Source organism: Hypanus sabinus, chromosome 12, assembly GCF_030144855.1.
Source record: "Hypanus sabinus isolate sHypSab1 chromosome 12, sHypSab1.hap1, whole genome shotgun sequence".
NCBI lineage: Eukaryota > Metazoa > Chordata > Chondrichthyes > Myliobatiformes > Dasyatidae > Hypanus > Hypanus sabinus.
In genome coordinates, this window is record NC_082717.1 from 93,222,437 (window position 1) to 93,234,839 (window position 12,403).

The window sequence follows — 12,403 nt, forward strand, 5'->3', positions numbered from 1 at the left end:
GCACTCACTTCTTTCAGCTGCTCATGATGGATACAGGCTCATTTGGATAAAGGTCAATGCATATATCCAATTAACTCTTGTAAAACCCTAGGCTGAGGTGCTCATGAATCTAGCTTTAGAAGCAGCCAGGTTATCATTTGGAAAATGACAACTAAGTTGTTCTGGTGCTTTAAACCTTCCAACTCTCATAGTCATCAGTATTTTTCTTATATCATGCCATACCTCTGCCATTGTTTTACATAGTGGGCAGTGGAGTTCTCTAACATCCTAACACTTGTATCACCAGAGGAAAAGGGTTACTGCTTCTGTCCCTATACATATTAGAGCTGTATTTCTAAATTAAAGTTCTTCCAAGTACTGGCCCCTGAAATCCCTTGGTCAGAGGGCTGCACAACTCAGAGATGATTTTCTGCATCTTCCACAGAAACAGACCAATTTCCTTGTCCTTTGAGTGAATCCTGCTCATTCTTCCTTTTTTCCTATTCATTATTCCTCAGATATCTTGACAACAAGGCCAGCAGCCAGCTTATCCATTCTGGAGTCAAGCCTTTCAAGTTGCTGCATGTGTAGTAAAGAATAGCATTCAATCTGTACATCAAGGTTAAATATGAAAAAAGACAATTTTCTTGATATTAACTTCCTCATAATCATACTTGCCCATCCCACTAATGAGAAAATTAAGGTAAAGTGTGTGGAAATAGCCTCCTCCCCCCTTTCCCTTTAATCTGGTTTCTTCCCTCTTTCCTTTCCAGTCCTGATGAAGTGCCTCAGACCAAAACATTGACTGTTTATTTCTTTCCATAGATGGTGCCTGACCTGCTAAGTTCCTCCAGCATTGTGTGCATGTGTGTTGTCTCACTGAGGTCTCCACTACTGTCACACCCATGCAATGTCTTGTAGTGGCCTGTGGAAAAACAGCGCAAAACAGAAAATCAGTTCTAAAAAAAAGCAACAAGTTCAATTTTCCACTGGAATAAGTCACAAGTGCATAGGCTCAACTTTCTCAGTGAGTCCATTGCCCTTTGAGGAAGGATTGCAAGGAGTAAGGTCATGCTGTTGCCTATGACAAAATGCCTGTTATATCCTTGAGCCATTTGCCTTTTACAAACTCTCAGCCTAAAACATTTACTTTGCAACCAACAGCTCCAGCAGGTTCATACAGAGGCAACTCTCAGGCATTGGTTTCAGCTTGACATGTTGATCCACCCTGGAAGCTCTAGTGATGCATGGCAATTGTGGTACTGACTTTTGCCTCTTTGTGGGTCAAATCTTACTTAAAGCACTAAATAGATCCATCATGTAAATCCTCAAAGGAAGCCTTGCCTCAAACCAACCTGAAAGACTCTGACATTTAGACGAAGTTTTATTGTGTCTTTGAATTTGGTTCTGAAAATGATCAAACTGTTTTTGACACTTGATGAATAGCGAAATAAAAACCATCTTGACTGATTCACTCCACTTGGATATTGTTGCTCGCATTTATAGGGGAAAAGAACAAGTGTGCAAAATCCTACCTCAACAATAAATTCCAGAACTGCTAAGGTCATACAGCATGCTTGGTTAATATATTGGGTTGATGACCATTCATCTGAACTCTTCTTGCATTTTCTGTTTACAGTTCAGTTTTCAGGTTTTGCATAGAGTCATTCAGCACAACAGCAGAGAAACAGTCCCATTGACCTGCTCCTGACACATACCCCTCCACAACTCTGGCTTCAATGTACTTATCCAAACTTCTCTTCAATGTTGAAATCGAACTTGCATCCACCACTTCTGGCAGCTTGTTCCAGAGCTACGTCACCATCTGAATGAAGTAGTATCCCCTAATGTTCTTAAATATTTCACCTTTCGCCTTTAAACCATGACTTCTACTTCTAGTCTCACCCAACCTCAGTGGAAAAAGACAGGTTGCATTTACATTATCTATACCCCTCATTACTTTGTATATTTCTTATCAAATCTTCCCTCATTCCCCTATGCTGTAGGTAATTTGCTGGCTTTTTTCCCTCTTTGAATCTAGAACATTTAAAATTAGAAAAAGCAAGAGTGAAATCAATAAATGCTCTAGGGAATCTGAATGGAAACGTTGACATGATTTTCACCAAATTAAATATTTTTGAAAGAAGGAATCTTGAATGAAACTTGTGACAAGAGCAAAGAGGCACTTGTTAAATTTGTAAAAAGATCAAAATCTGAAAGCATCTTTTTAAACAAAAAAAAATTTGTCACGTGTATATTAAATTATACAGTGAAATGAGTTATTTACATCAAATCAATGAGATTGTCCTGGGGGTGGGGAGGGGGGGAGCATGCCATTGTCACCACACTTCCGGCACCAACATAGCATGCCCTCAACTCATTAACCCTAACCCTACATCTTTGGAATGTGCAGGGAACCTGGAGCATCCAGAGGAAACCCAGACAATCAGGAGGACAACATACAAACTGCTTACAGACAGTGGTGGGAATCAAACCCTAATCAGTGATTTCTGGCACTGTAAAGTAATTGCACTAGCCCCTTTGTTACCGGGCCACTCATCTTGCCTAACAGGAAAGATTAACTTTACACAGGCTTTACGCATAGAAGAAGCCATTGCTTTAAATGCCAATCCCTAGTTTCCAACAGTTGGGAGACAGATCAAGCATTACTGTCTAAAATGTAGAAGAAAGAATCAAGGAGACAAACAGGAAAGAATTAGACATCTTCATAGAATGTAAAGGTCTATGACTAGCACCCACTAAATTTCCTATATCTGCTGGGAAGAACGAAAAGTTTCAGTTGTCCTGTAGTTGCCTGCCTGTAAATGCTTGTTAAATAAACTGGCTTTTTTTTAAGAAACCAACTGTTTCTTTCCATTGTCGTCACTCCAAAATAACTACACTGAAAAGTTGTTGAAACACATTCATGGATGAAATTGTAAAAAGGGAAGCACGGGAAGAACTAAGAATAAATGCAGTGAACCTGACAACTGGAATTATGAAAACAATGTTGAACTCTGTATCACAGATGAACATACAAGGTGTTTGAGAAATACAAGCTCAATGCTCTACCTAGGTAAAGTCCTTCTGGATGGAAAATTGTATGGTCTTTTCAATGTCCACATCATCCAGAGTCACCAAGGCAGGCTGAACAAATGAATGGAACTGCCAAAAATGATCGACTATTGTGAGGAAAGTGCATCATGGTTTATGGAACAAACCAAACAAGAGTACTAAGTTCAGTCCATTTGAGGTGTTAACAGTGTCACTGTCAGAGGCCCTGAATGGAGAGGCGTTAATATCCGAAAGGTAAAGTTTGTTAATGCTGCACGGTGGGGTTTAAGCTTGAGTTGCAGAGTAGGGAACCAGAGTGCCTGAATAGTTAATGGAGAGGTTTTGGAGGCAAATGTTGGTAAGACCTCAGGCAAAGTTAGGAATCAAAAAGTTGAGCATGGTGCAACTCGTGCAATAAGTATCGTAGGAAAGGCAATTAATAGTGCTGAAGATAAGGTAGCTGGATTACAAAAAGAGGTCATGTGTAGTGAATAGAGGCTGCTAGTAGGGCAAAATTGCAGTCAATAGGATGAGTTGGAGTGTAAAAGGTGGACAAAATCGAAAAGGGTGAATACAGGACTGACGATGTTATATTTGAATGCACACAGAATAAAGAATAAGGTACATGAACTTGCAGCACTGTTGCAGATTGGCAAGTATGATGTCATAGGCATCACTAAGTCATGGCTGATAGATTATAGCTGGGAGCTTAATGTCCAGGGATTCACATTGTATCAAAGCATTGGCAGGAAGGTAGAGTGTTGCTCTGTTGGTAAAAAAAAAGAAATTAAGTCATTAGAAAAAGGTGACATAGGGTCAGAAGGTGTTGAATCATTGTGGATAGAGCTAAGGAACTCTAAAGGTGAAATACCCTGATGAGAGTTGCATTTCCACCCACAGATAGTAGTCTGAAAATTACAACAGGAGATAGAAAATGCATTGCAAAAGGGTAATGTTACAATAGTCATGAGGGACTTCAATATAGATTGGGAAAATTGGAGAAGGTTCTTGGGAAACTGAAAGGTCTAAAGGTAGATAAGTCACCTGGACCATGGTGTACAACCCAGGATTCTGAAAGAGGCGGCTGATGAGATCATCGAGGCATGAGGCATGATCTCTCAAGAATGGTTATAGAAGACTGAAAAAGTGCAAGTGGCACTCCACTCTTCAAGAAGGGAGATCGGCAGAAGGAAAGAAACTATAGGCTAGTTAATCTAACCTTAGTGGTTGGAAGATGTTGGAGTTGATAGTTAAGGATGAGGTCTCAGGGTACTAGGAGGCACATGAGGCTGCTTAACAAGCTACGCACCCATGATATTACAGGAAAGATTCTAGCAAGGATAAAGCAATGGCTGATTGGCAGGAGGTAAAGAGTGGGAGCCTTTTCTGGCTAGCTGCCAGTGACTAGTGATGCTCAACAGGGGTCTGTTTTCGGACTAATTCTTTTTACGTTATATATCAATGATTTGGGTGATGGAATTGATGACTTTGCTGAAAAGTTTGCAGATGATATGAAGATAGTAGAGGGCAGGAAGTAGAAAGGCTACTGAAGGACTTAGACAGATTAGGAGAATAGGCAATAAAATGGCAGATGGAATACTGTACAGTGTTGGGTAGTAGGTAGTCATGCATTTAGGTAGAAGAAATGGAAGGGTTGACTATTCTCTAAATGGAGAGAAAATACAAAAAAACTGAGGTGCAAAGGGACCTGGGAGTCCTAGTGGAGGATTCCCTAAAGGCTAATTTGCTGGTTGAGCCTGTGGTGAGGAAGGCAAATGCAATGTTAGCATTCATCTCAAGAAGACTAGAATATAAAAACAAGGATATAATGTTGAAACTTTATAAAACACTGGTGAGGCCTCACTTGAAAGTATTGTGAGCAGCTTTGGGGCCCCTTATCTTTTAAACTAAAGGATGTGCTGAAATTGGAGGTGGTTCAAAGGAGGTTCACAAAAATGGAATTCTTTGTTACAGATAGCTGTGGAGGCCAAGCCATTATGTATACAGTATTTAAGACAGAGGCTGATACGTTCTTGATTGTTCAGGGCATGAAGGGATATGGAGAGAAGGCCGAGACTGGGGCTGAGACGAAAATTGGATCAGCCATGATGAAATGGCAGAGCAGACTCGATGGGCCAAATGGCCTAATTCTGCTCCCATATCTTATGGTCTTATGGTGAAAGTTTAGTATACTCCTAGTGGTCACAGTGTATATATGCATTTGTTCACTGTGTCCTCTAGTGGTTAAATCTGTATGATTCTAAGAGCTTCTCGTGATATTGTGTTATTTGAAGAAATGGTATATCATTAGTTGATTCTTACATACAAATTTGAATGGAATTTTTCTCATCAATGGAGTATAAAAATAGCTGACCACAAGGCAGCGCCATCTTAGTCTCTTTGTCTTTAAGTCTTTGTTCTGCCTTCCACTACTAGCCTCTGCTCCTGTTACTATTCATTCCAATTTTGCTTTGTTCTATCAACACTTAATAAAATGCTCATGAAGCATCAAGTTTTGTGCCTCTTTCTTGACTTCTGAAAAAAATTTGGATTAAAACATCAGAGTCTAACACAACCTAGACTTCAGGTAGGGTCCCTGGATACCTGTAGTGTTCTTCCACCATTCTGAGGTTTATCCTTGCAGGAGTTTTAGACTGGTCTTGTTGGAAAGGTACACTGTCTTTGACATGCAGTTTAATTTGACAAAAATAAGAACATGATTTTCAGGTAGTTTTCTTTGCATTCACTCTCATTCCTGCTTTGGATTTTTTTTAACGGTGTGGTGAATTCCAAAAGTCTATTCACTTCATAATTGATAACATTTTGAGTTATAGGAAAAATATCCTCTTTAACCACTTTTTTTAGGATTCTGCTGTTTACCCTTACAGAATCCCTTTAGTGCAGATGTAACACAATGGCAAATATTCATGTTATTTAGGGTTAAAATGTTTGAAGGAGAGAAGAAGATACAGTACTCCTCGTGATTTTGCCCCTTTTTAATAGCATATGTATCTGTTAATGCTTGTTTAATTTGCAGTTCTGTTCACAGGAGGAACGGCTTATGCTAAACATTTGCTATGCACCATGAGCAGCCTTGAGCTATTTCCCTTCACATTAATAATGCTTGTCAGCTGCAGCCACTGGTTTCTTGACCGGCAAAGGTGTTTTACTCCTGAGTGAGTCCCTTACCTTACAAGATTGTTGGTCAAAATATTTAAATTCACTCTTGTAAAACTCTATTTTTGCACTGTAGCTCTGGGCATTTAAATGTGGGGGACTGATAGGCCTGGTTAAAGCAATAAAGATGTCAGCGCTTTGCTTGAATGGCTCCATTCAGGCAATTTCCACATTTAACTGCTGTATTTAACCAGCCGCTTGCACCAGCATCAAAGAGAGGTGCTTTTCTGACTCATATTTGCTGCTTACACAACTGCAATGACATTTCAACTGTCTTATCAATTTAATGCTGTACCTTTGCTTCCAGAACGTCATAAGTAAAGTCAGTTTTAGAATGTAGTGTCAAATGTGGGAGCTAATTAAAGATTGGAAGTGACATAGTTCAATTGGAATCCAGGTTTTAAATCTAAACAGAGCGGACCACATGTGAGGGAATGAGTCACTGCGGTAAATTGAGAAACTACCAAACGGTAAATGAATGGTAGTTAAAAGAATTATGATACAATTTGCAGCAAATCTATAACCCTCTATAGAATTTACACAAATTAAACAGAAAAAATGATCTAGCATGGCCTACAAGGAAAGTTGAAGACTGTGCATATTAGATCAAAGGAAAAGCTTATAAAGTGTGCAAAAACACAGCAAGCCTGGGGTGGCGGGGGGGGGGGGCAGGTGGGAATAACATCAGCAGTGGTTTAAGAAAGTGATAAAGAAAGAGCAAGAAGCATAAAGTCAGATTGTAAAAGCTCTGCAGCATGTTGTAGGAAAACAAAGCAACTAAATTCATGCAACACAAACACACAATTCTCCTCATCTTTTTCTTCCAGTCCTGATGAAGAGTCTCAGACGAAACATTGACTGTTTACTCTTTTCCATAGAAACTGCCTGGCCTGCTGACTTCCTCCAGCAATTTGTGTGAGTTATTTGAATTTCCAGAATCTGCAGATTTTCTCCTGTTTGTGATTCTACAACTAAATTCATGATGGATCCCTTATAGACTGAGACAAGAAAAATTATGCTGGAAAGTAATGAAGTGGCAAGGAAATTAAAGAAGTGTCTTCATGAGAAAGACAACAAAAATATCCTGAAAACAATGGATAGCAATAGGTATAGAATGAAGAGAGTTGATTTTTTTTTAATGGAGAATATAATTGGACTGAAAATCAATAGACCAGAACTTGATCATTTGCAAGGTTTGGAATTCTGACTGTAGAGAACATGGATGGATAGATGTCATCTCCCAAAATTCTATGGATTAGAAAGCAGTTTGCACAAATTTAGGAAAGGATGGAGATTGAGAAAACAGAGAACTATCAATCAGTTCGATTTCATGGTTAAGCAAGTTGTAACAGAGCACATCGAAAATAGTGATAGGCTTCAGTGGAATCAGTGCAGATTTATGAAAGGAAAACAGTGTTTGACAAAGTTGATAAGAGCTTTTTTCAGTTGTAACTGATGGAATGGATGGAGAAACAATGAATGTGTTGTATTTACAATGTCAAAAGGCCTTCAGTAAGATGCCACTCAACATTTTTTAAGTGTAATTTGAGCAATGGAATTAGAGATAATAAACTGACATGGATTGAGAGTTGGTTAACAAACAGAATACAGAGAATAGGAACGAAAATGCCATTTTTGTCTAGGCAGGCTGTGACTAATAGAGTGTTGCATGATTTAGTACTGGCCCATCAGCTGTTCACAGTCTAAAACAATGATTTGGATAGGGGGACCATGCAATATTCTATTGCAGTTATTATTGTGTTATAGATTTATTGAGTATAGCTGCAAGAAAATGAATCTCAGGGTGGTATATGGTGACATATTTGTACTTTAATAATAAAATTACTTTGAACTTTGAACTTAATATATCCAAGTGTACTGATAATGTACAGCAGAGTACTAGAGTGAGTTGTGTTGCAGAGGTCTGAGGGGGATCATAGACAGTCAGGATGAAAAAGCATGGACAAAGCAGTTGGAAAAAATGTGAAAGCTATGACATTGCACACCTTGGTGAAGAATATAGTAAAAGATACTTTCTTTTTGAAAGATTGAAGGGCATCATCGGTGTTCAGAAGAACTTGTTGTCTGCTGGTTTTTATTGCAAGGATTTTTTGAGTTCAAGTGCAGAGATGTCTTACTGGAATTTTTTTAGGCCCTTGTCTTCAACCATATCAGGAATGGTGAACATTCTTTCATCTCTGTGATTGAAGGTATACAACAATGGTTTATCAGATTGGTTCCTGGGCTTTGGAGCATTTTTCATCAGAGAAAGACTAATATGGTTGTGCCTGTAGTTTAAGGGAACAAGATGTGATATATGTTAATTGTACAACATTTCAGCATGGTCTGACAGAGTTGATGCGGGGTTGGTGGTTCCATTGGCTAGTGTGTTTGGCACTATGGGTCACAATCTCAGAAGAAGGAATTGGCTTTTCAAGACTGAGGTGACAATTTTTTTTCACCTTTAGGACAGTGAATTTTTGGAGTTCTCTATCCAAGAGTGCTATGGAAATCCACAGCCTGAATACATTTACGAGGTATTTACAACTTAAGGATATCAAGAAAACGCCATCAGTAGACAAGAAACCTCCTCAAGCCAGCACAGCCAATTAGTAAAATGATGGCTATTCCAAATATGGCCTCAGAACTACTATCCTTATGTCTCTCCATTTTGAATATATTCCATAACTCTGCTTCCACAGTTCTCCAGGATGGAGAATCATGAAGCTTTATGACTATCTTAGAGAAGAAATTACCCCTTGTGTCCATTTTAAATGGGAAACCCTTTGTTCTGAAGTAATTTCCTCTAGTTGAAGATATTTCCACAAAGGAAAACTTCCAATGATGTAATGTTCCCACCTCCCTTTCAACCAGCTGATTTTATCCTCTCATCGAAGTAGAAGGGTATTTTTCCCAAGCTTCTCCTAGCAGTAATTATGTTGGTGTCAATGAAACTTCATGCAGCCTTTACCTGTTTCAAACATCAATGAATTTCTTCCTCTCAACCCAGCCAAATTAGACCTTTGCATTAACATTTTAAATACTTGAGTGATATCCATCTTTCCACCCACATCCCATGAATGCTTCCAGGTGACTAAACATTTTAATTCTGATTCTTATTCCCATTCCAATATGTGGGTCCATAGCTTCTTCTTCTGCCATGCATCCACCCTCAGTTTGGAGAAGCAATACCTTATATTCCAGAGCAAACATGAGGAAATCTGCAGATGCTGGAAATTCAAACAACAACACACACAAAATGTTGGTGGAACACAGCAGGCCAGGCAGCATCTAAAGGGAAAAGCGCTGTCGACGTTTTGGGCCGAGACCCTTCGTCAGGACCTTATATTCCATCTGGGTAGCCTCCAACCTGATGGCATGAATATCAATTTATCCTTCTGATAAAAACCCCTCCCCCTCCCTCTTCTGCTATTTCCCACTCTGTTCCCTTACCAGGTCTCATCTGCCTATCACCTCCCCCAGGGTCCCTCCTCCTTCCCTTTCTCCTATGGTTCTCTCTCCTCTCCCATCAGGTTCCTTCATCTCCAGCAATTTACCTTTCCCACCCACCTGGCTTTACCCATCACATTCTAGCTAATCCTCCTTTCCCTCTCCCCACCTTTTTATTTGGTATCTTCCCCTTTCCTTTCCAGTCCAAAAGAAGGGTCTTGGCCTGAAATGTCAACTGTTTATTAATTTCCATAGATGCTGCCTGACCTCCAGCATTTTGTGTATGTTGCTTCATTACTTTAAAAGTCACTCGCTTGGGTAGGTATGTGGCAAAAGAGGGGAGGACGGTGGTGACATTAATGGTTATGTGCGAGAGAATAAGTTGCAAAATTATAAAGAAGTAGTGAGAGGGGGAATAGGACTGAAGAGATTGCTTGATTGGAAGTTGACATGAATGCAATGGCCTTCTGTGTCATTGTAAGTTATCTGATCTCCTCATTAGAATTAAAATACTAATAGTTTGCCTGCATTGCATACCACTGATAGAAACATTGAACTTACTTCTGGATTTTCCAAAGGACCTCATCACTCCTATAGAACACACTCAAAATGTTGGAGGAACTCAGCTGACCAGGCAGCAATGCAAAGTCTCATTACTCCCATTTCCAGCTTTCAAAGTGCCTGTCTGCATGTCAAGGCCAATGATTCTATTGTGTGGCATGAAACATTTTCATATGGAAGAAAAAACACTGCACAAAGACAACAAGGAAGTGGAAGAGAATGAGTAGCAATGGAAACGGCAGATTTTTAATGAAAGTTAATTCCAGGCTGTCCTTGGGTTATAAGCACCTGACTTATGGACGGTCCTACATATGAACGAGCTCCCATAATATTAAATTTGATAGCCAGTGTAGGTACTATGTTCATAGTTCAAAGGAAGTTGTTTTCTCTTTCAATCTACTTTTAGTAAATATTCCTTCTTATTAATCTTATGTGCTTCTGGTGCCATTCATGATAAGACTGCAGTTAGAGTGATTTTTGTGTATTTCCCAATTAATGGGCACAATCAACTCCAAGGATGTCTATGCTCTTTTTATTACCTGGATATGGCTTATAAATGATGAAAATAATGAAACTAAAGATGCAAAAGAGCCCGGACAGGGAAGACAGAAGTATACTTTGATAGTTCAAGGCTAGCAAATTCAGGGAGCGATGAAGTCTTCATGGGATTTGAATGTGGAAGCATGACTTATAACTGCAATACTGCTGGACCTGAGCTAATTCATGCCCATGAAGATTGGTAACAGGTGAATTGGACAATGTATATTTGGATGCATTTCCAAGTTCATTGGGAATGAAAGATGTGAAATCTGTCTGGAGACCATTGGAATAATTGGATGGGAAGAAACAAAAGTATGGATGTACTGGACCATATGCCTTTAAATGAAAATAAAATGATCCCAAGTAGGTCAACAGTGACATGTGCCAGCAACATCCTGCTTTTGAAATGATTTAGATTTGGACCTAACCAGTTTCAATATCCTGCAAATATTATGTTCTGATATTAACTTTATAGCCATGATGAAATGGCAGAGCAGACTCGATGGGCCTCATATAGCTCCTATGTCTTACGGTCTTATAGTCTGCTTTACTGACAGTAAAGCATTTGAAACAGTGTGAGGTTGTGATAGGTTGCATGCAAATAAAATTCTTTCTTTCATATTTTTTTTCTCATTACTGAATACTCCTGGAGATCTGTGCCTCAGACAAATGAATAATTTGCATAAAAAGTACATTAGTGGTTACTTTTGAAATAATATATCTAGCTGTGCAAGAATCATATAATTTTCCAATATATTTATTATAAATGTTCTACTTAGGCTCAGAGAGACCTTATAATGTATTATTTATTTTTGCTGAAGGCAAATTTAAATAGCAGTAATTTTCCATTTGCTGAATGGGTAGGTGAATGGTGTGTTAGCAGTCCATAGAGACTAGAGGCCATTCCATGGGAATGCTGGTTCATGATGGGGAAAGTTATTATAAGCCTCTTTTTTTATTATTGTACCATAATTCCAGTTCAAAATGCCTGTGTTTTGAAAGGTTGAGTTTGGTAGACTATTGAATTTACCATCAAGCTTATGTGAAGAATAGTTCTGAGGTTGAGGTTTTGGATGTTGACAACTCCCTGTGAATCTGTTCTAACATGAGTCAGATCCAACAGGGCAAAAGGAGGAGTTGGGGCATTAGGACTGAAAACAAAACATGATTGTGTTCTTTTTCTTTCCCTGCCTTAGAGATCCAGTGTTGGTATTCCCTTGTGAGGAACAGCATGTCATATGCTTGGATTGCTTCCACCTATACAGTGTGACACGGCTGAATGACCGGCGATTTATCCATGACCCAGAAATTGGATATTCTCTCCCCTGTGTTAGTGAGTACCTTATTGAAACATGGCTTCTTTCACTGTCATCTTTGGTCACATGCACGCTTTGTGAAGATACATGAGTGTTAACATCAGTGGTGTAATTGGACATGAAGAGTTTCAATGATAAAGAATGGTTTAATATTTTGGTCAGAAGCATCTGAAGGAAAAGTACACCATGACAAACCTAGATAGGGAAGATGACACTGTAAGTAAAAATGAATTGGAGTATTCTGTCAATGAGGCGAGCTTACAACAGTCCCATTTCTGGAAATATTGATGGGAGTGTTCTTGCTTAACCACCCTTGTATAGAAGCT

General features: G+C 39.1%; 1 protein-coding gene across 4 annotated transcripts in view; it reads left to right on the top strand.

Moving 5' to 3' along the window:
- The window catches only part of prkn (parkin RBR E3 ubiquitin protein ligase), a 1,175,275-nt gene that overhangs the window by 703,669 nt on the left and 459,203 nt on the right, over positions 1-12,403 (top strand). For all 4 annotated transcript variants that reach the window (XM_059986467.1, XM_059986469.1, XM_059986470.1 and 1 more), the window contains one exon: positions 11,958-12,094. In XM_059986467.1, the coding sequence (XP_059842450.1) occupies positions 11,958-12,094 (137 nt within the window). The remainder of the gene's footprint in view (positions 1-11,957; positions 12,095-12,403) is intronic.